Here is a 25122-nt window from a genome sequence, read left to right on the forward strand (position 1 = left end):
TTTGTTCAGATGGGTTGTTTAAAATAACTGGGGTTGTTCAGTATGGTTGTTTAAAAAACTGGGGTTGTTCAGTATGGTTGTTTAAAAACTGGGGTTGTTCAGTATGGTTGTTTAAAATAACTGGGGTGTTCAGTATGGTTGTTTAAAATAACTGGGGTTGTTCAGATGGTTGTTTAAAATAACTGGGGTTGTTCAGATGGTTGTTTAAAATAACTGGGGTTGTTCAAGATGGTTGTTTAAAATAACTGGGTTGTTCAAGATGGTTGTTTAAAATAACTGGGGTTGTTCAAGATGGTTGTTTAAAATAACTGGGGTTGTTCAAGATGGTTGTTTAATTAACTGGGGTTGTTTATTAACTGGGGTTGTTCAAGATGGTTGTTTAATTAACTGGGGTTGTTCAAATAACCTGGGTTCAAAGTTTTTGTGCTTTAAAAAGCACAAAAACGTGGTACAAAACGTTATCTAAAAGGGAAAAGTCTCAAATATGTAACACAGAAGTCAGTGACACAGAAATTTAAACTGAATCATCATTGAAATATTTTTTATTCCCAAATATAGAAGCCTTTTCTTCGCCACGAATTAAAGCACAGTTTTCATGTACGTCACTTCACATGTGTGAGAGTGTAATTTTCTTCAACACATTTCACAAAATCAGAACCACTGAAATTCATCACCACTTTGTACTCAAGGCGTCAGACAGCATTCTTATCACACTGCATGTATAATGGTGTATAAACAGGCATTCTTTCATATTGAAATTGATGGAAATGCTAAACAAACAAAGACAATGAAATTCATTGAACTGTATAATCAAACTTTCAAGATTGAAATTTATCACAAAATGTTTGTCTTCAAGTCATCAAACACCTGCACTATAATTAACACACTGCATAAGGTAAAATGGTGATTCCACAAGATCTATGCAAGCTTTATAAAACCAATAACACTCAAATTCATGGAAATATTTACATCAACATTATCTAGCATTCAAAGTACATATCTTATCCTGAAATAGATTTGAAGTCGAAAACGCCAGTGTTGTTTATTATTCCAGCCGCAAAGTGTTTATCTCGATAGAAACCCCCTTGATCATTAAGGATAATAATTAGATGTTTATCCCCCATGAACATTAAACCTTCAGGTCCATTAAAAAATCTAGTTAAAATAACAGTTTTTTGCTAGACAACAATAAACACATATGTATTTTCACATCATAGGAATTGGTAATTTTTAGAGTTCATCAGAGAGAGGTCTGTGGTTTTAATGCACAAATTCATCAAGACATGGAATCAATCGAATCTTCATTTCAATAAATCCAGGTTTGTTTTGTTACATTATTGCAACCTCTGCCACCTTATCCACCATGTCAATTAAGCAATGTAATTTTCTTACATTACTACAATTCCTGTGGCCGGGGCTGTATACTCCACAGGGAGCTGAGAAGGTTTAAGATATGATGACCCAGTGAGCAGGGGATAATTATTGTAAACTGCTCCGAGAGCGACTGTCATGGCGGATACGGGGCATTATAAGGGTTTACCATTATTGTTATTAGTATTAAACAATCAAACAATTAACACGAACAAGACCTGACTGTGTTTAAACAACTCAGTTTAAAATTTCTTCAGCACACTTTTCTTCCCTTATTAATTACCTGTCTGACACGACAAGAATGTCCTTAACTCCTACTGATGTTGAAACTCCACATTTCCCTGCAATGCCATAGACGTTTGTCTGGAGGAACTCCCAAGTTGTACCACAAGCAGGCTGGTACTCTATGTCCAACACATAAATGAGCTTAAAACAATAGTCAACTGCTTTAGTCATGGTGTTGAACTGGAGAGCTTGTCTTTCAACGATGACGAAGATTTGCAGTGGATTTATGCGCGATCCAATAACTAGCAGGAAGGGTTGGGGATGTGTCTCTCTATCAACTGACTTAAGGTAAAATGCCATGTCAGTCCCTTCCTGTAAAATATGTGAAAAACATATTGAACCATTTAGTTTAATTATATTCTGGCCGTTCTAAGTCATTATTTACAATATTTACAGTGAGTGAATAACATTGAATGCTGTACACAGCACATGAGCCACATTTACATAGATTGTACAGCATAATTTACCTTCAATGATTTTTTTTTTAAAATACATGCATGTACATTGAGGTGCAATGTATGTTCATATTCAGTTTTCTATCAAATACGAAACGTCAATTCATTGCTTCAACCTCTCTAAACACTGTTTATCAAATTTGGGGGCATTTGGCATGCCATAATCGTTGCGACTTCATACCAAACAACCATCGTTTAGAGCTCTCGTGTGAAAACGGCCTTAAGTCTTCACATGACATGTTCATACTGAAGATGTTTATGACGAAAGTGTGGATCTACAGGTGTATGATGTATTTGATTTTCAAGATGAGGTATCAGAAAAAGGTCTATTTTGGAATTTTCAGATATAATGAAACATACTTACAGGCTTGACATCAATGAATGATTTGACACTCTCGAAGACAGAACATTTCCCTTTCTTACCCCTGGCCCGTCCACAGAGTACCAATGGTAAAACAGCGAAAGCAAGTGCTTCAGTTTCCACTGAAAACAAATTCCACATTAGAATTATTTGCAAAGGAAATTTTAAAAAGAGGAGGAAGACGTGAGCCTTATGTAGATCAGATGCAATTATTTTTCTATTTGCAGAATACCATTTGATGGTATTAGGAATTTTGCTGTTTCAGGGTGCAAGTCACAAAAGAAGACGACTTTAAAGGTCAAAAGTGAGCTTGTCTCAAACATAATTCAGACAGATGTTGTTACTACTTTTTGTTTCACTTTCCTTCACTTCTTTCCTAAAAGCTGGCCACCTGCATCTAATAATGAAATTACAGTATCGATATTTACTTTGCGAAAGCTTTACATCTCCATGCTCTTCTGTTGCTTCTGCATCATCTTGATCCTGCTGCTCTCTTGCACCCCCTCCACTTCCACCCATGTCTATGATGTCTAAGCTGGTTTTGTACTGAGGATGGACATTCTTCACATACATGACAAGCTGTGGTGCTAATCCAGGCCACTTGCAGAAAAGACTATCGGCTGATTTGTTTACTGTTTCGCTGAAATCTTGTTCTACCTAAAAAAGTTATGTATAAGCAACATTATTGAATTTATTTTAAATAGATATTAAGTTACATGTATAAGTTACATGTATAACATTAGTTATTAAAGTTCAAATAAAGTCAATGGCTTAAAATAAATGAGGTTATCTTGACAAGCATATGATTGACCCCAATGATTTGTATAAAGTACACACCAACAGCCAGTCAGAAAGAAACTAGAGGCACTCAGGAGGAGTGCTAATCCTCCGCACGCCCACATTACTGCACCTGTGGTACTTTAGTGTGGGGGTAATCAATATACCATTTGTCAGACGGCCCACACTATGTTGGGGACTATAAACTGAGTAGGCCAGAGTTTTTTGTAAAACGAAAACAGAATAATAAGTGTTGAAAACATGATAGCCATTACTTTTGAGCAAGATATGGTTGGAACATACTATAAGTAATCATGGATTCAGGGTCGTTTGTGTGGATGTCAGACTTGGATGTTTTTCCTTAGTTATACCACAGGCCTAAATGCAACGGACACAAAACGAACCCAAAACGCATTTATGGAAAGCCAGCTTACTTTGGCTTACACAAATAATTAAATAGAAACCTTTGTATTTGTGAATTTAAGATCAGTGTTACAAACCTATTTTGCAACAATAAAAATGTACAGACTGCGCGCAAGCAGTGGCCGGTGTTAGTTTATGAAAAAAAAAAAAAAAAAACGCGGTTCTGCAAAATACGTGCACATGCTTGGCACTCACATGCAACTGAGTGTTAGTTTGTGGCTTCAGTGATGTTTTTTTTTAAAGAAACTTGAACAATTTCAACTTACCACACCAGAGTCCAGCAGTCTGGGATATTTCTCAAAGATTTCAGCTGTGCTTGGTCTAGGCAGCTGTCTTAACCACTTATACCTTGCGTGTGCTGTCTTCTTCATCTTCTCCAAGACCATGGATTGTGGTGCATCATTATGATGAAGCCAATTTATAGCCTCTTGCTCATCTTCCTCTAAAAGAACCATTTCAAATAAACACAGTGTAACTGATAAGGTTTGATTATAAAAATATGTAGTAATTTTGCTGACCCAGCACTGGTGGCTTCCCATCTTTCTCACAGATTTTGTTATCCACAGCAGCTTTGAAGGTTTGCCTACTACCCACTGTGCACGGTGCTGTGTAATCTTTGCTTATGACCATTGCGATGCTGAGTCTTAGCTTCAAAGTTTGAACTTAATTACCTAAAATCATTTTGACAGGTGGTGTTGCTCACTAGTCCGATGCTGCTTCTTCACTGGAGCTGGTTCAATCCTTTTCTTGCAATTGTTTTGTGGTGATGCACTCTTATTCATTTGCCACGGACATATCGCAAACGGGAGTTCAAAGTACCCACTGGCAGGTCTGTGTTTCTCTCCTTTGATGTACCAGGCCTCCTGTTTAAATGAAATAAAACTAAAAATTTACATTGTTATACACAACCAATTTTTTCCCCAGAGATCTCAGGGTGCAGGATTAAATCAAGGAAACAGCAAGGAAACATTTTTTACAGTAGTGTGCATTTGCTGCTTCTCAGAAATAACGTAACAAATTACTGCAACTGCTCATGAACATTATTAGTTATACCACGAGTACAAGTGGAAAACGGAATGACGTAGTGTGTCTGTGACCATCTTTGGCCTTGCGGCATATGGGATGCATGACGCACTTTATTGTTCCGTGTTCCACGAGCGGATAACAAGTGTTATCCCATCTTCAAGCAAACTAGTAAACTTGACATACACTCAAGATCCGCATTGAATGTATGATAGTGTACGTGCAGCAGGAAAATGCACGCAACTGAGTAAAGTGCACAACATTCGATGCACGGGTGCAATACAGCCATGCGATATGGGATATCACACTGTTGTTGCTATGGATAGACCAACCAGGATCGAGGATTCAAGTTTGCTTGAAGATAATAATCATACAAATCATGCAGGTTAAAAAGTCAGATTGTTTTATCACAAGCCCTTGCCTGTAGTTTAACTGAAATCAAATATGTTATATGAGACAAAAGCAATAAATGAAGAAGAAGAAAGACAAACTCACATGACCAGTAACTCCACTTGGATCTTTTAAGAAAGGGAATTCCTCCACAAATAGGTGAGCCATTTCATTTTGATGTGAGCAGATGGACTGAAAACCAGAAGAAACATGTTAGCGCTATCCATGGTAAATATTATACAAAATATGGTGAGAATATTTCAAAATATGGTGAAAATATTTTCAAGATAGATTTGTGAAGCTTTATTAGACAAGGAAATGGTAAAGGTCAATGGTCTGTCAATTAATTATCAAGGTTTGTTCAAATGAATATCTTTTGACCACTGATTTCTTTCATTTGTTTATTTGCCATTAAAAGACAAAAATATTGACCAACTGAATGATTGACCTTTGCGATATTTTTCATATGAGGACAACAAATTTTGTTTTTGGCCCAAAACAATATTATGTACTCACTTTGGACCAAAGTGTTTCATCAAAGAACTGACGAGGACTGGAACAATGACTTTCCTATCTTCTTTAGAAGCCATCCTGTTTTCTTCCATTCGAAGAATAGTTGCTCGTCCCTTTGGAGTTTTGCAGATAGAATCCCTGATATCCTGTAGGGGTGTAAAATAAATGTTTACTATTAAAGGTATGATACATCAGTGGTAATGACCCAACAAAAATATTCAGTTTTCACTGTGATCTGACAGTGACAGTTGATTAGTTATGAAGATGATATAACTACCAATATAATCCTCTTGTGAAATATTTACATCTGAATTGCTGTCACCTTCTAGAAAATCTTTTCTGAAGATCTTGATTTTGATTGTACACTATTGAAATAATTAAAAAGCACCATATAAACCTGCACAAAATCACTGTTAAAAACAGAAAGGTTATGTTCACTATTCTCTCATGACTCGGATGATAGATTGAGTTCAACTTTCACAGGTTTGTTATTTCCTGTATCTGTTGAATCACACAAACTATGGATACCATCAGCTCTACCAATGATGTATCACACCATTAACCCTCCTACATTCATTAAAAGGTCCATGAAATAAGATTTGAAGCCTGTTTTAACACTTGACACAAGTATTTATTCTAACGAAAGATTTTGAAATTTTCATTGCCAAATTTTGGGTGTTTTGACACTTTTTTCAGAATTTTGTGTTTTTATGCAAATTTAATTTTGCATCCATGAGCAAATTTGTGATGTCATTCAAGAGAGAGCTGCAAATGGTTGATTTGTGCACACGCACACAAAAATTACAGATTTTTCTTGTTTTCTTCAAATGGCAACTCCACTAATATTTGGGTGATGTCTTATTATTGAGTGTTTAGACTTGTCAGTACCTTATTCTGAGGTGACCACTGTTTTTTGGCAAAATTTGTGATCTTGATTTTGTGCAATTTTAATGCAGCTGTGAGACTCTGTGGTGTGCATTTTATGACATCACACAACAGCACCCTCATGTGCCCATTTGAAGACAAGTGATTTTTGGAAATTTGATTAGTACATTGAATCTTAATTTTATAGCAAAAAATCGCTTTCCATTGTCTTAAAACTGTCCTCAAGCGTGGATATTTGATAACAATTTTAGGAACCACTATGTGCACTTGTATCAGTGAAAAATCTGCAACAATGGCTCCAATACTCACAAACATACGACGATTCCGTTTCACTTCTGTCTGTTTTTCATGCTTTGCTTTGCCGTTTCCATCCACTGTTTCCTCATCACTACTGCTTGCAGTCATATCCAGCATTTCAACATCTTGAATGTTTTGTGACTAAAGAAGGGAAAGAAGATGGTTACCTTCAATGCAGATTTTGGTGAAACATCGCTATAAAAAACACCACTGGGATAATTGGCTATAAAGAACATCCCCTTTCACTCCCAAATAGTAAATTCTTTATAACGCACAATCTCTGTAACAGGCGACCACTATTATGAACAAACATTTTTTATGGACCCCATGGTGTTTGTTATAATCATGCTGTACATGTACTGTGCATTGTTTCTAACATGCCATGATTTTCACAATTTACAAGGTATGTTAATGATGACACCTTGATGGCTTTGTAGATGGCTGTGTGTGTGCGATAATCATGGTGCTGATGGTTGTGGTTATAAAATGGTGGTTAGGGTCACGGTGTCAATTGTATGAACGAAAGGTATACATGTTCATGATTACATGAAATAAAAACTTGAGTGCAGACTAGTAAGAATGTCATTCCAGTGCATGTCCCTGAAGAATACACGTACTTTCAAGTTCAAGCACTACGAAGCAACATGTCTATATTTGAAATTTTTGTTTGAAATTTTGGCAACACCGCCTCAAAATTTGAATAAATGGATAAACTGTCTTAATTTTTTAACGAGTGAATTACACTGATGGGGTTGATACAGCTACATGTCTGCATGTTGGAATGTTACAATCTGTAAATACTACATGTATACACGTAAAAATGTACTTGAATTTACCAAATGCTGTATTTGCTCATTGAAAGTTCTGTAAAATTCTTCCAACTTACACATGGTTTGGTAGGGCTATGTAACAAGATGATTGGAAGTATCGGTTACTGCCCCCAAATTCAGGATGCTTCCAGGTGGTAACATAAAACGAACTTGATCTGAACCTGTAGCCATTCATGAACACTTCTACAGCAGCAGCTACAACAAGTCCAGTACATCCATCTTCTGCAACTAGAATCCACTCTTCCTTGCATATCACCCTATGCAAGCTGGAAACGAACAGCAATGTAAACATGAGGATCCGTCACGTCGTAGCTTCTTACTGCATGTACTGGTCTAACATCCCCCAACTGTCCTACTGATTTCACTATCGGATGATAAGAAGTCTCACTCACTGCATAAGCATGGAAATGACGATCAAAGTGCTGCACTGTCCAAGGTTTTATTACCAATATGATGGCAGAATCTTTAAGAACTACATGCTGCACTTCCCCAAATTCAGGATGCTCTTCAGACCAGTCGGTAACGACAATAGAGCTTGATCTGAACCTGTAACCATTCACTACTACAGCAGCAGCAACTACAATTTCTGTGTCCAGAGGACAACCAAGTGCAGTACATACATCTTCCGCATGTTGAAGACTAGACACTGGAACTAACTCTTGGCTGTATACTTCTGTGCCCCTGATTGTTATGTCTTCCTTCAGTAGAAAATTGTGACTTTGGCCGATCTGATGCTTTTTAGCCACTGTTTTTTCAATGTTGATGTAGTTGCCTGAGATTTTTGCGAATGTTTTGAGAGGCTTGTGCTTTCCCTCAAATCTCATTGCGGAAAAGGGTGAGAGTGGGCCCAACATTCTAATTGCTCTAGGATAGTGCAGTAAATGGTGCTGCTTTGGAGTGAGTTGAAGCTAAACTGTGATGGTCTCCAATTTTGGCCTTGAGCATGAAGGTTGCTTCTATACTGATGCTAGGTGCTACTACTAATTTATAAATGTCGAGAAGGATTAATAACAATTCCCAGACATCTGACTCCTCATCTCTATCCACCTTATCTCCAATTAACAGAGGTAGATACAAAAACAGACACTGCATCTGTGAAGCAGTTTGTCTGCTACTGGATTTAGGTTTGGCTAATGTTGCTGCTGTTATCTGACATGGCCGATTCTGCTTGTCAACAAAACCATAGCTAAATGCTGTAATTCTGCTATTGAGTTCCTCCAATGTGAATTTTCCATCGTCGATTAGGTACTGGATAACTAGCTTAACTTCGAGTGGTACCATTCCCTCTAGGAAGTCATGCATGATATCAAGGACATAGTTATCAGTCACATGGTAGTAGGGAAGTTCATTCAGGATTCCATTTCTTGAAACGCCTGTCTCTGCAAGGTTATTTGTCTCAATGTCTTCTTCAAAGTTTTCCCGATTTCTCAGAAGATTCCGTTGTTCTTCCTCTTGCTCCTGGCATGTTCCTCTGGGGGCTTTACACCTCCTGCAAGGATAGTTTGCAGTGAACCCACAAGAGAAGCCCATGACAAGATGGAGACCAAGATTGTCTCCACAAATCTGAAACAGCTTTGGCTTTACAAGACCTTGATATTCACCAGGACTGTTAACATGAATACCATCAGTATACATTTCTTGCAAGTCATTGACCAAAACCTTAAGAATGGAGTCAATGCCATATTTGCTGACTAGTTTAGATTTTGCCAGGGCAGCAAGCAAGATATTGTCAAGACTACTCTGAAGCTTCCTTGGAATATTGAGGAACTGAATATAAAATGCACACAATTTATGCTGTCCTCTTCTTGAACCTAGGGGGTTTGCTGGTTCGAAATCATCACAATACAAAACAACTGGGAAAATGTTCTCGTTTTCCTCAGCAAATTCCTTCTTGAAAAATTCTCCATCTCTGTAGGACTCAAGAACACTTTCACTTCCCTCTTTTTCATGAGACAAAATCGCTTTCATCATTCCTGGCTGTTGGAGATAAGTCTGACACAATTTTTTGAAAGGAACACACTGGAATGATTCTTGTTGTCTAACCTGCTGCATTCGTCCAGTTTTAGTCAGCTGTGGTTTGTAGATATACCCCAAAATTTGTTCTACTGGTAATACGAGATATCCGTTTCTCATAAGATACTGAATTTGTTTGTACTCTGAATTCAATTCATCAAATGGCTTGCTGATCACTGTACACCCTTGAAATGCCTCCTCAAATGAATAATCATCAAGGCTACCATTATTGTATTTTTCATGAAGGGTACATATCGTCTTCTGTGCATGACAAACACCCTTGGTCATTAGGTCTTCCATGTTTCTGGTCATAAATTCAATGCTGGATGTAGGAACACCTTTTTTCTTCATACTTGATATGAAGGCTACCAAACAGTACTTAACATCATCAAATTTTTCACCATTATCGCCCTCGTCAGAGTCGTTATCAGATATGTTGCCTTCTGAATTAACTCCCTCCTGCACATCATAATCAGCAGCATCAAAGTCGGGCTCATAAACGAAAGCATCAGCAGCTTCACCATTCTCAACCTGAGCTCTTTGATGATGAAGCAGTACATGTCTCTTATATGTTTTATACAACCCATATGACAAATGGCAGACAGGGCATATTATATTTGTTGAGGAATTTGAGTGAATGTTGTGAATATATCTGTGATGTTGAAATAGGGCTTGTAATCCATTGACTGACTTGTAACACTTGAAGCATGTCAAACTCACTGAATCAGAATCTGCAGCTGCTTGGTCTTTACCATCAGTGTGATCGTCATTAGTGGACTTGTCATTACCACTGGTGTTGTCTTTGTTTCTCTTCTGGTACGTCTTGTAAGACTCAGTAAACCGAAGCCTAATCCCAATTTGGGGGATAAGCTCCTTAATTGTTTCTGCATCCAGTAGTCCAAAACTGTCTCCACCAATATAATTATCTGAAAAGAATATCAAAAGCTCTGAATAAATAAACTAGCTGCACAAAGTATAACATGCTGTAAAAAAAAAAGCAATAAGCGTAATGCGCTATGTAAGAACCCAGTATTATTATCATTATTATTATTACATGTAAAGGGTTCTACAAAGAGGTTGTTCTAATCTACCAAATTAACTTTGAAAAATAGCATGAAAAATCAAAACATGTACCATACCCTAGCTTCTTCATGTACCGTAGATTAAAACAAGGGTTCTCAAAAAGTTTTTTCTATTTTTTTTCAAAGTTATCAGCTGAAAAATGGCATGAAAATTCAAATACGTGTACGTGTACGTGTACATGTAGTCTACACCAGTTTCATATACTGTAAGTTGTAAGTAAATACACAGGTTCTAAAACAGCTTGTTCAAATCTTTCAGTAATATCGGTTGTGAAATATGGCATGAAAAATCAAAACCATGTATAACCTACACCAGCTTCATGTACCGTAGCTTGCCGGTAATACATGCATGGGTTCTCAAAAAGTGCTTTGAATATACGCGTATGTGATGTGACTCACTGTTTGCAACCCGCTCCGACGAAATGAGGAATATTGAGTAAAGTCTCATTTTGTGTAAATTGACACCCAACATAATCATAACCCCCAAAAATATTTAACATTTAACATTATTATTTTTTTTTTTTTTTTTTTCTGTAGTTTTAGGTTGCCTAAATCTTGATTAAACTTGCTATGGTCTTACCTTTTCGTCAAAAGATTAACAAAGGTGTAAAAACAGACGATTTCTGAGCCATGTTTTTGTCATAATTATCAAAAAATGTTTGGAAATAAATTCCTAAGATAAAAGTCGCCCCTTTTGAATCCGCGATGGTCGCCCCAAGCACATCGCAAAAGCGCCACCAAGAGAGACTTTTTTTAAGCCAGTGACCTCATCTATCTAAATATACATCGTGACGTATACACGTACGTTAGATGACTGCATTGGATCGGAGCCAAGCTACGACGATCGTTGCCACTCGGCCATGTTTTATCCAGTGGAATGTTTATCGAAGTTCGAGAAAACAGTGTCTGATTTTCATCAATATTTCGGGGTTTTTCTAGGTTGAATTACTCCATACCCAAATAACTCTGAATGCTAAAGGAATAATCTTTCAGTTAACTTGGTGTTGGGTGAGAAGTATCACTAAAATCATGCGAAACATGCACGGGAAATTTGCGAAAGAAATCTGTTCCCTGGTCTTGAAGCATAGTCAATGTACGGCCGCACGCGACGCGGGTGATGTAGCTGTAGGCCTATAGCCGGCCCCGGGGAATAACTTCATGACCTTTGAACATTAAGTTAGTGACCGCGCAAAGTTATTTTATTTTTAGTTAGGCCCTATAATAATTTTAATTATTAAAATATGCCAAAAAATTACAACCACGGAGGTACCTACACGTAGCCTACTTTATATAAGTTAGTGCCTGAGATGCAGTAATTTTGTAGGCGAGAATGATTATGACAGTTTCGCCCGAGGCCGGGAGGTTTCCGTCTGGCAAAAAAAAAAGCCTGATGACTAAAACGTTAACGATTAAGTTCACAACAGGGCCTATACGTGTTGTTAGCCTACGTAGGCCTAACTATTTCTGCCGGTCTATTTTCAACAACTTCTTTTTAATTATCGCTGTAACTTTATCACATCCAAACTTTAAAAACTTACCTCTAAATGTGTCAATTAAACCTGGAAATCCCCAGGACTGTAAGACACCCCGCACCACGTCGTCCGCCATTCTATCAAGAGTATTAAAAGTTGTAGCGTCGGCGGGAAAATCGCGTGACGTCAGGACGCGCTTGCCGCCTTATATATTACGTCAATTTAAACAACGTTGTTTAAACAACGACAGGCACGTGCCCTATGACGTCAGATTAAACAAAGTTGTTTAACTTATTTTCTATTGGATTCAGTTGCGTTTTAAACAGCGGTTGTTTAACCATAATGGCGTGCAGTTGAACAACGTTGTTTAATGGTTTAAACAATGTTATTCTAAACAACCATATTTTAAACAGCGTTTTAACTGTGTAGTACACACAACAAATACCCTGGGGAAAAAACAACGGTAATATTTCAACAATATTTAACAATAAAACAAAGACAGATAAATACCCAATCCCTTGTTACATAACAGCATATATCGGAGGTTTGGTTTATCTGAATGCAATAGGATAATCAACAAATAAAAATAGAGACAATTTACCACCAATTAAACACTCTCAACATACTTTACCATTTATTGTCTTCCTTCTCCAATCAAAAAGGAATCCTTGTATGGCTGGTTATAATTATTTTAAAGACAGTGGACACTATTGGTAATTGTCAAAGACCAGTCTTCTCACTTGGTGTATGTCAACATATGCATAAACTAACCAACCTGTGAAAATTTGAGCTCAATCGGTCGTCGAGGTTGCGAGCCAATAATGAAAGAAAAAACGCCCTTGTCACACGAAGTTGTGTGCTTTTATATGCTTGATTTTGAGACCTCACATTCTAAACTTGAGGTCTCGAAATCAAACTTGTGGAAAATTACTTCTTTCTCGAAAACTACCTCACTTCAGAGGGAGCTGTTTCTCACAATGTTTTATACTATCAACCTCTCCCCATTACTCGTTACCAAGTAAGGTTTTATGCTAATAATTATTTTGAGTAATTACCAGTAGTGTCCACTGCCTTTAAGTCCAATTTAATTAAATCTATAAAATATTATACTACAAATGTTAGTACTTTTCTGAAGTGAATTAGTTATTACAATTTTCAATAGATAATAAATATACATACAATTAACCCTTTGAATAAATTAGTTTGTGTTACTACGTCATTTCATACAGAATTATTTTTAATTTAAAACCAAGATTTATATTTGTTTGCAAAAAAACCCACAGATTTTCTATCGCAAAATCTTAATAAAGTTCTAGATTAACTAATTTGTTGTGATACAACTCAACTAAGACGAGATAGGTCAGATAAACAGTGATCTACATGTGCGTGACATAATAAACTGAGCATTTAACAAAATCAAGCTTTCTCAAAAAAAAAATCAAGACAATACATACCACAACTTTAGTTGATTTTTTTAAATCAACTTCTTAAATTATATATTGCAGTCACTTTACGTATTTTATTATAAGCAAGGCATTTCAGCTTCAAAGCACATAATTTATAAACAATAATTCTTCTCCTTTTAGTCAAAGGCGTAGTACTACTCAACGAGACAAAAAAAATAAACATCAATTTAATATATTTACAAATCATTAGTACTGCTTATGTTCCCGTGATGTGATCTTAACTTTACGGCTAAACTAAGTGCTGTTACATCCCGCTTCACTAACCAAGCAGCAGTTGATGGCACAGGCCCAACTTGTACTTGAGTTGGGACAGGCCAAGCTGGAACTCAAGTTGGGACAGGCCCAAGTTGTAATTAAGTTTGGTCAGGCTCAATATGCCCAACTTGTATCAAGCCCAACTTGTACTCAACTTGCGCAAGTTGGGACAGGCCCACCTTGTACTCAGGTTGGGCAAGTTGGGACAGGCCAAACTTGCACTCAAGTTGGGACAGGCCCAACTTGTACCCAAGTTGGGACAGGTCTAACTTGTACCAAAGTTGGGCAAGTTGGGACGGGCCCAACTTGTACTCAAGTTGGGCAAGTTGGGACAGGCCAAACTTGTACTCAAGTTGGGACAAGCCCAACTTGCACCCAAGTTGGGACAGGTCTAACTTGTACCAAAGTTGGGCAAGTTGGGACAGGCCAAACTTGTACTCAAGTTGGGACAGGCCCAACTTGTACCCAAATTGGGACAGGCCTTACTTGTTCTGAAGTTGGAACAGGCTTAACTTGTAATCAAGTTGGGACAGGCCCAACTGATACACCAGTTGGGATAGGCCTACCTTGTACTTAATTTGGTACAAATCCAACTTGTACTCAAACTGTACTCAAAGTTGTGCTCAAGTTGGGAACATATAAATAATTATTCTACATGACATGCGTGAACACTTTCTTAAACTCTTACAAAAGTGTAATTCTTCTTCTTTTTGTTTTCATTCAATTCATATAAATACACAGAAGGTCTAATCCAAAATCACTATTTCATTTGAAAGAAACTTTCCCAAGCAGTCTATTTAAACCAATTAGATGAATCCAAAAACACAAACCCTGCTGTTTCAAGGTAAAAGAATTCAAACAATTTTTAAAGGGAGGTATTTCAAGAACCTCATTACGTTAATTGAGTTGGGGGAACAAACATTGTTGTAGCAACCATAGTATGTACAAAACATAGCACATGTCAGTACGTATTTAAACTTTTTATTTACATTTCGAAAAGTCTGAATACTGAAAAATATCAACGTGAAATTGAAGGTTTTGTTTTATACAATGGGAATATGAGATGAGAATTTACCCAGAAATGGGGTAGTTGTATTTATTTTGGCTGGTGAATACATATGCAAACATCTTTGCGCAGAAACAGAATGCTAATATTCATGAGTTAGCTATAACAAAATTATAGGAGTGAGTTATGGATGGGTTGATGAGAGATGTTCATTAGAATACCAAGCTGTGGAAATATTTCAATTCAACTAAATTAAAATCAATTTTAAATCAATTCAATAAACATTTATTGAATTGGTAAATATATTCAGGTCTGGCGCTTCTGATAGTTGTGTGCTTCTATGATAAACTTGCGTAGTTTTTATTATATAGATCTTTTTTGATTAGTTGAACATGTGTCATGTGCCATACTTCATTTGTCCATGTGTACTGTTCCGACATTGCATGATTCAATATAGGAGTCCTTTATTGACAATTATAGGACGCTTGGGACACTTCCAAGTTAGAACCTAATAAGGAATGTAGAGAATCACCAACAATTTGCCATTATTTCATCCCTGGAATGGAATGGGTGAAACTGACAATTTTTTTTTTTATACTATTAATCAAATCTCTAAACTAATTTGTTGTTTCGATTGAAAGCAATGAAAAAGGAAACTACTTAAAATGAACAGCAATAAAAAATATAATACTTCAAAAAGAAACTGACAGTATTGGAATCAGTGTACATTTTTTCCAAATTCATAAATAATGTAGCTCTTTTTGTGGAAAGGAATAGTTTTTGGTCACTGGTTCACGAGCAAATGAAGCAAACAAATGTTTGATAGGAATGTATCCAGTAAAAATTCTTAATAAAGACTATGAGTAAATTCAATTCATGAAACATTAATAAACAGGAGTTGCTAACAATTTCTTACACAATGTACATGTACATACATGTACATGTGCACCCATGCAACGATTTAGGCAGTTATCCATTAACAGTCAAAGCTTTGAAAGACTTGATAAGTAAATTATACTATACATAATTCTGATGAAACACAATTCATCTAAATGCGACACAAAGCATTTTGGAAAAAATAAAGTTGATAAATATATTTTGCTCTAGTCATATGCAGGAACTAAGGAATGTGCTAATTTGTATATTGAGAGAAAAGAATAGGTAAACACATCGTCAGAGACTCTGAGATGACTGCAGGGGTCCCACTTTCAGCGCTAAGTGCACCACACTGAAACCAAACAGTGCACTAAACTGATTATTGCAATTTGTATGCCCTCAAATTCTCCTGAATAAGAACGTTTTAGGGGTCATGCAATTAATCAATTTACCACAATCTTGGTGGTCTGTGCTTAAACTTTTGAGGAGATTTGATAAATTTGAGGTTTAAAAACTGGTCATATTAGGCTTGGGAATTGAAGGAATGCACCATGAGAACTGGCAGCAAGTCAGTTTGGACAAAACATTTTTGTGTTAGTTTTTTCTTTTTCTGGGGCAATTAGCAAAAAAAATGAGTGGCTGACCTGTAAATATTGAATGGAAATTTAAAAATTAATTGTCCAATCTATTGAAAGTTTGGGGGAAAATAATTTTAATTATTCAAACGAAAATGCTGTAATTGAGCAAAAACAATAATATCTAGAGTTGTACAACATTTTTAAACAATTTTTCTGCATGCATTATGCAAGGCTATGGAATGCGCTGCATGGCAAAGTTGCTTAAGCAGTGGCATTATTAAAGGCAGCATTTACATCACATCAAGTCTACCCTATGGATAACTGCAATAGCGCCCTCAACTATCAGGCAACCAATACAACAGTGGACTGTGGCCAGTCTACTTGTATAGTAAGCTGCACAGATAAAGTCTAACTACTATTCTGTGGAAGTCGGTGTAGGTGCAATTTAAGCACAAACACCATTATGCAAAACTATGACTGGCCAACTGGGCCAAAAAATTGACTACTTTTTGGTTAGTTTCCAATCGTTCGAGAACACAAATAATATGTGTATATATAACCAATTAACGTAATATGTGAAAACAAAGTATAATCAATGTTGATTATGTCATTTGTGAACATATTTGTTAGCATAACCATTAATCAGTGAAATTATGTTATGAGGGAATTTTTTGATATAATTGTCCATAAAATGTGAAAACAAAATCTTGAAAATGTTGAAAACCTTGGATGGCCCTATAATGTAACAAAAACATTTCACAATGCACCTTACATGTGCGACTGGCCCAATGGCATAAAGCTTTTAAGCACAAAAACCTTCTAAGCACAAACAAAAATCTGCATATAGAAACAGATTACCAGCCGAAATACCGTAAAGTTGGCATCATTGTGACTGGTGCCCCCACTAATTTCTGCTTCACAGCTTTATATGCAACTGGGGCCATACATACACAAATGTATGCCTAGATGTGAATCCATCTCTATGGTGAAGCATAAACAGTCACCGAATACTGCATGGAGAAACAAACTATCTTGTGCATACTGCATGTAACTTATTCAAAAGCAATATTTACTAAACTGTGTTCATCTGAATTGTTCACATTATTCCTGTACAATAGTAAATCCGAGCTGTGACAGTTGGAAACCTATAACTTGAGTTTGGTCTCAACCCACATGTAATACAGATCTCAAACCCGAGTTGCAAATACGTCAGAGAGTTCAAGGCATTTTAACTCCAGATGAGTTGGTCTCTAGGACGAGTTGGGTGGTATTTTGTACACGTTGTGTGTGATCCGGCATTGATATGACAACTACAATCCCGGCCAAAATGCTTGGGCCACCCTTTCCTGACGTTATATACAACAATTCCCTGTGCACTTCCCATTCACATTCAAAACATTTGTCCCCCACCCCCCGCTCAATGATGACTGTAACTCAGAACACAGTTGGCAATTGGAACCAACATTGAAAGGGGGCAGGGGGGCCCAACGAGATATGGCCGGGATTGTAGACAGTTCTTATCAGTTTATAGTGTTTTTAAAGGGAAGATATACGTTTGGTAATCACTCTTAAAATAAATAGCATTAAGAATTTGCTTGGTTACATTTTCGATTATACAGTGTAATCATTTGGAATTATTTTACTTCAAAGTAAGGTGGCTATGGAAAAAGATATAAGGTTTTTCACCCCCTCAATTTGAATCTAGTCAGATTGTGTATTTCCAAATACGGATTTGTCATCCTGCGTTGACGTGTAATATAACTGCTACCACTTTTTGAGTTGAAATTTTCACAGGTTAGTTTTATTGTTTCTACATTTATAAAGGATCAAAACAATTGACTGGTTAAAAAAAAAGGTTAAAGTTTTCTTTAACCACACCGTGCAGGAAAAAAAACAATGTCATCAGGCTGGGCGTGGTTACATGGTTGGACATTCAAACAAAAGCATGGATGTTATGTCCATGCTTAGGCTTTAGGTTACCTAAAATGCTGGCTAGTTAAAACAAATTAAAAAGCTTGCACAAATAATGCAGCCATTTGCCCGCCATTTTCAAATAACTCCAAAGTATAGAAACAATACAACCCAAAGTGTTTGTTAAGCATTTTTGTTGTTTTCTTCTGCTCAATGAAATTTCGCACAAAACTTGCACGTATGACTTGTTTCTGATTCGATGGAAGATTATAATTATAAATGTCCCCCAAGAAGTTTTCATGAAATGTACAATATGGATATCTACAAATGTTACATACAACAAACGAATTCCAGTAACAGACCGTGATGTTCCTGTAACAGCAAATCCCCCAAACTGGGACTTTATACCCAGAGCAATTAATGTACTATCTGCCCATTCAAAGATGCAAAGATTAGCATCTCGGTTCCACGGGGAAAATTTCGCCTACAGGTACCAAATCAAGGCTTCCACACAATTTGTGCTGAAAGTCTGGCATCAGCCAACCAAGCACAGTGTTGTGGTGACCTCTGTACAATTTTTACTAAGCACACAATTCCCAAAACCAATCCATGCATGCTGTTTTTATAAACGTCCACAACAGTGCTAAAAATCGCTCCTGCGTACAGTCAGATAGTCCCACTTAGTTTTGTTTGTGTTGATGTTTTTCTTCTTGTGTTGATGTTTTTCTTCTTGTGTTGATGTTTTTCTTCTTCTTAAAAAAAAACCTTTCTGACAACTTACTTTTTTGTGACAGGCTGTGGTCAGTCTCACACCTGAAAAGGGTCTTTATCGAAAAGCCTGTTGCCGTTCTCACGGAGAAGTTCCAAACTATGTCTGTTAGTGTTACCCACCAAAAAATTGAGCAGGCCTGATACTTCACAGAGCCAACGAAGGCGAATGCCTCCATGCCTCCTGGTCATTGCCTTGCTGCCCTTGAAAATGTCTAGGTGCCCTTGCCCTTTCAAAAACGAAGCATACAGGCCTGATTAAGTGGTGCTGATACTACTAACAAGCACAGCCACTTTTACTCTCACCGGCTTCGTCCACCTCCATGGGAAGACCGCGGCCGTTACCGTGCGCGATGACGGCCCCCGGGAACTGGCTCTTGTCCACGCTGCGTTCCATCCTCAGCATGACGTTGTCTAGGAGGCACTCGATGGCTTTACTGATGTTGGCTCCGGTCTTGGCGCTCGTCTCAAAGTAAGGAAGCCTGGGCAAGAAAGTTTCAAGACAAAAATGGTTAACTATGGAAGCAAGGTAATATATTGACCCAGGCCTCAAAATATACCACGGCACCCACAGCAATGGCCGTAGTGCCCTGTGCTTTTGTTGTGGTCCCCTTTGCAAGGTTTCATAAAGGTGCCTCTTACCAGAAGGAGATTGCTGTTCCCCTTCAAGAGCGGAGTGCAACTCTATGAAATTGGGCCTAGGTGCTTTGGGTTGACACCAAAAATTTAATGGGGAAACTAAATGAATTTAATATAATATTTAACAAATCGAGAATTGGAGCTAGAAGAGTCTTTCTTAATCCAGGTGATGAAGCCCTGAACAATGAACAATTTGGAAATTTCTGAAAATCTACGTGCTGTTGTGTGCCTGGAAGAAAGACATAATGAAAGTACATGTAACCTGAGAAAGGGCACAAGAAATTAATTATGTTTCAAGAAAACTGAACATGCAAAATTGAATCAGTCCTCTGCCATTCATAAGTCATCTAATTCTACACGGGAATGGGCAAACACGTCTCTCGGTGTAATTCTAGCCAGAAAAATGTTACAGTAATGCCATATTATTTCTTCTGCCTGGAGACATTTTGCTGCTGCTATTACTTATGTTACTAAAATAAATGGGCACTTCATCGAGACACAGGACAATGTACAGATAGGATGATGAATTGCTCGACCTATAACTTACATGGGAATGTAGGACTAGCCCTTAAGTGTATAATAACTCCTATAGGCGACTAGTCCTAAGTTAATAATAATAGGACCAACAAATAGTACAGAAAAGGGTGTTGAACCTACACCGCAACTTTTTCTAAACAATTAAGTCACCTGAACTTCGGCTAGCTTACATTTCAAATCTCTGTCTGCATGCTTCAAATCAAACTTGTCATTTTATCAAAGATCAAAAGGGAGAGAACCGAAACAATCTTACACCCCATGCCTATTAACTTTGTACACTTGACTCCTTACCGATCTTCAAAAGCCAGCTTAAGACTCATCTCTTCAAACCTGCTTACATTTAGTCCATTGCACTTGTCATTTTGACCTGAAATTCTGTCAACTCTTTTTGTCTTACATTTGTCCTTCAATTCAGTATAGCGCCTCTGAATAGCTACATGTACCTATATAATGGTGCTCTACAAATGCCTGATGATTGATTGATTGATTGATTCTTTGTAAATGCAGAGTTCAAATTAGAGTTCAAATTATTCAACGAGTGAAAACAGTGGTTGAAAGTCAAATCCGTTTCTTTACTATTCACGTTAGGGTACAGCATGGTATGCACAAATTAGTCTGGCTCTCGCCCAAGATCCGTAAAACATATCCCTGAATGCAAATTTCCATCCATCGTTGCGGTACCCGCTGCTTAATTAAAAATATAGGATTTGAACCTGCCTCTAGCTAAAGCAATATGCCTGTGATTTTGGTTTGTACAGAGCACATCGGTGTATGGCAAGCTCACAATTAATATTTGAGCTTTAAAATTCCTACTTACCCATACTTCTCAGCCATTTCCTTGGCCCTCTCATCTGAGATTGCCCGGTGCTCCTCCAAGTCAGACTTGTTGCCGCACAGGACGATGTCAGGGTTCTCGCAGTATGCGTGCATCTGGAGCTGTGTCATCCAGTTGCGGATGTTGATGAAGGATTGCTCGTTGGTTAGATCGAAGAGGAGGAGGAACCCCATGGCGTCACGAAAAAACGCTGTCGTTAGGCTACGAAACCTTAGAGACAGAGAGGAAACACAAGTGTTCAGAGGACTTCAAAAGGGAATCTTAATTGAGATGGGCAAGTCACATATTCACTCGAAATACCATAACAAATTAAAGGTTGTAGTTCAACATATGAACTGTTTTGTTTACTTGTTTGCTTGCTTGTTGGGGTTTCTGTTTGTTTGTTGGGGTATTTGTTTGTTTGTTTATTGTTTGTTTATTTATTTCTATCTCTTATCACAAGTGGTGACAAATGGATGGCAACATGAAAAAGTTAAGGCTTACAAAATATGAGCCCCTGGTTCCTTTCATTGTAAATATGTGAATCATTTATTTATTTCTAAGAATGACAATGATAGTTATTGAACAAAAATAAGGAGATATGTACATTATCTACTTTATACCCTACATTTAGAAGGGAAAAAACAACGTTTTACACAAATGCTTTAAATTAATAGATGTTACGGGGTGATATGTACAGGCCTATCTATACATAATGGAATGAAAAAACACTTGAAAAGATTTATCTCATTTGTCTTTTGGCTGAGAACTGTTTAAGCACTAAAAGACAGAACTAAAAGAGATTAATCAGATTGTTTGTCAACAGTTGAACAACAACAACACAAGTCAAGACTTGTCCAGTCACGAGTTTAGAGGCCTGTTTTGTGTGCGGCTAATGGCAGCATGACACAGACACACACAGACGTGATTCTGCTGCGTCTGCTGAGTGCACATCTCTACTGTGTTTGCCAACCAATAGGGTCTGTACGCATGCGTAAATGTAATTAGTACACATGGTATACGTGGGAAGGGTCTATTGAATGTTCCTTTCTGCAAAGGTTTTTTGCACAAAAATAGATGGCTAGCCCTTCAATGTACATGTAGTAGATTTGATTTTTCCCAGGGCTTTACGTGTAACACATACTATCCCAAGCAGCACTCATGCCAAAAATGACAGTGTGAAATGTCACATTAGTCAGTTAGACAGTTAGACATGTTAGATAGGAAATATTAATTTGGTGGTAGTGTGTGTGTGACAGTCTCTGGTGCCTGGAAGCTCTCTTCAGCAAAGTGCGGAGCGACTACGTAGTCATGCAACAACACATCAGTGTACACATTGATCTTGTTAATGTGCATGGTATAATGGATACATGATCAATCAAGCTGTTCTACAACACATGCCATAGCAAGTTTTAAAGGCAGTGGACACTATTGGTTATTACTCAAAATAATTATTAGCAAAAAACCTTACTTGGTAACGAGTAATGGGGAGCTTTTGATAGTACAAAACTATGTGAGAAACGGCTCCCTCTGAAGTAAAGTTGTTTCCGAGAAAGAAGTATTTTTCCACAAATTTGATTTCGAGACGTCAAATTTAGAATTTGAGGTCTCGAAATCAAGCATCTGACAGCACACAACTTCGTGTGACATGGGTGTTTTTTCTTACATTATTATCTCGCAACTTCGACGACCGATTGAGCTCAAATTTTCACAGTTTTATTATTTTATCCCTATTTTCAGGTACAGCAAGTGAGAAGACTGGTCTTTGACAATTACCAATAGTGTTCAGTGTCTTTAAAGGGTTTTTGATACCTTTAGTCAATCAAGTTTTTGGCCATGACATAAATCCCTGCTCACTGTTAAAAGCTGTAATATATTTTACCTACTAGACGTTTCTATTTCAGCCTCACTAGTCATCAAGTTTTTGAGAAAATCAGTGAAAATCACCATGATAAGTGTTTTGGGTTCTTGCACAACAATCCTTGTACACTGGACTTTGAAAGATTCAGTGTTCCAAGGAAAACCCATAAAGTCAGGTAAGAAGTAGGGGCTGAAAACTCAATCCATATAGAAAGACACATTTACCACTACGCCAACCCCACCACACCAAAATCATCTAAATCTAAATCATGATCTACATCCACATTGTACATTCCCAAAATCATCAAAGAAGCAAATGGTCTAAAAACAAAAGCACTAGACTACAGTATAAGTCAGTCTTGCAAATCAAAAACAAAGAAACTCAAAGACTGTATCTTTATCAGTGTTCTGTAATTTGTACCATGAACTATGTTTTAAAATTAAAATATTTGAAGAAACGGAATTGCGCACAAGTGAAACTCAATAAGGTTTGAACCAAATTGTCTCGAAAGTTAAAATACTCACGAGATTTGCCGTCTATACTTTAATCTGAAGGCCCACAGTATGTGGTCTATTACAAAAAGTTGTACAACATGGGTGGATTGCTTGCAAAATAAACAAGAAAACTCTTTAAACTTTATCTTAACATAATTTATTTAGCCCCCAAACTACGTTTAACTACATCTCAGAAGTTTAAATACTCGCAAGACTTGCACATAGTCTACACTCTATTCTGATGAGGCCAGTAGTCTAATAAAACAAATGTTGTACAACACAGGTGGATTGCTTACATATAATTGTCTCTAATTATGCAGTACGTGGGCATATAGATTGAAGTCTCCATATGATATCATTCTGTATGGTAATTCCGTAGAGGTTTGGTTAGCCCCCAGGAAACGTGGAATTTAATTTGGGTCATTAGCGGTCAGGACGGCAGACTCCTGCCAAGCAAGATCGCAATCGACGACGATCAGGCCGCAACAACATTGTCTCCTTTCAAGACACTATCCTTCTTGCCAGATAACTCTGTATCCATCTCAAGTCTTCCTCAATAGTATACAATTAACCTACTCCTAACACCAGATGGGACCGTGTGGTCACCGTGCTGGATTTTATACCTCCACTATACCTATACCATTTGTCGATAAACGCTGGTACGTGTAATGCACAGCTGCTGCGCATAATTCTTTGCTTGCTCATCATTTTAAAGGTTTTGCTTTTGTTTTTAATGAGTCTGGATGCCAATTAAAGGGACAGACAATCAGTGGTGATTGCTAACTAACACATTAATCCAATTAATTAACTGTTATTGACAGGTACTCTCAATCTTATTCTCTACATGTAAGGTACCTTTTCTCATTGGGAAGCCAAAAAGTATTGAATTATACAAACAAACTTTCAACAAAAGTCGTAATTAAAGGTACGTGTTTATGCGATTTGAGGCATTGCATGGCGAGGTTGGATTGCGGTTACACCATGTGTGTAACTGTGTATCCACTTGCCAGGTAGATTATGTTCTTTTAAAGTTGTAGGGGCCTATTATAAAACAGAATTGTTAATTTTTAGTCTAAAAGCTTACTGATTATGGAGTTCTTACTAGATCTGTTTGTATGAAATCTCTGAAATGAAGTCATATTTGCAAAAACTTAAAAACGCAACCTTAAAAACGCAACCTTACAAACGCAAAAGCTGTTTGCGGTTGCTACAACCAAATTTAAGTTTTTATGCCTTAAAATTTGAATCTGAGAGGCGTTAATGTTTGTAACGTTTCGCAGATTAGGGATTATTCTTCAATCATGCATAGACATATTATTTCGCTCTTTGGTAATGTCATACATAAATAAACCCTGTAGATTATTACACAATGTTCATTACATGTACATTATGTGTGGTTGTGGATTAGGCATGGCACAATCAACTGATTGATAATGATGACTTTACAATACTTTATTTTGACACTGCTTGTGGGTCAATGAATGCACGCATGAACACACAAGGTGAATCTCATTAGAAAATAATATTGTATTTCCACTTGAAGTGGCTCGCTGCAACTCATACTGTCATACAGAGTTACCATTAAAGGTTGCATTCGATTAGCTTTAGCCTCAAGTGTACCATGTGTACAGGGCATTTACACTCGTAGCCATCAAACAAGGCTGTTCGAATCGCTGTACAGTGTTTTCGCTTGGCCCTCTGGAATTTAGGTTCCCGCCATCTTGGTATGATAAAGTGTTC

The 25122-nt window shown here is 37.3% G+C and overlaps 3 protein-coding genes across 4 annotated transcripts in view; all 3 read right to left on the reverse strand.

The window, feature by feature from the left end:
- Window positions 1-1650: 1650 nt before the first annotated feature.
- On the reverse strand, window positions 1651-4355 carry LOC117288083. The gene is made up of 5 exons (XM_033768783.1): window positions 4344-4355; window positions 3939-4114; window positions 2901-3129; window positions 2476-2594; window positions 1651-1968 (listed from the first exon to the last, which is right to left on the reverse strand). Exons 1-5 carry the CDS (start codon window positions 4351-4353, stop codon window positions 1651-1653), a joined length of 852 nt encoding a protein of 283 aa, XP_033624674.1. The 5' UTR covers window positions 4354-4355.
- Window positions 4356-8474: 4119 nt separating this feature from the next.
- LOC117288084 lies at window positions 8475-12313 on the reverse strand. The gene is made up of 2 exons (XM_033768784.1): window positions 12244-12313; window positions 8475-10549 (listed from the first exon to the last, which is right to left on the reverse strand). The coding sequence occupies exons 1-2, from the start codon at window positions 12311-12313 to the stop codon at window positions 8475-8477; spliced, it is 2145 nt and encodes a 714-aa protein (XP_033624675.1).
- A 6711-nt stretch (window positions 12314-19024) lies between these two features.
- Window positions 19025-25122, reverse strand: part of LOC117287884 (ras-related protein Rab-27A-like) — a 36723-nt gene continuing 30625 nt past the window's right edge. For both annotated transcript variants that reach the window (XM_033768479.1, XM_033768481.1), the window contains exons 4-5: window positions 21031-21258; window positions 19025-19519 (exon numbers count right to left, since the gene is read on the reverse strand). In XM_033768479.1, coding sequence (XP_033624370.1) covers window positions 19315-19519; window positions 21031-21258 — 433 coding nt within the window. In that variant the 3' untranslated portion in view covers window positions 19025-19314. The remainder of the gene's footprint in view (window positions 19520-21030; window positions 21259-25122) is intronic.

This window comes from Asterias rubens, chromosome 3, assembly GCF_902459465.1.
Source record: "Asterias rubens chromosome 3, eAstRub1.3, whole genome shotgun sequence".
In the NCBI taxonomy this organism is placed as follows: domain Eukaryota; kingdom Metazoa; phylum Echinodermata; class Asteroidea; order Forcipulatida; family Asteriidae; genus Asterias; species Asterias rubens.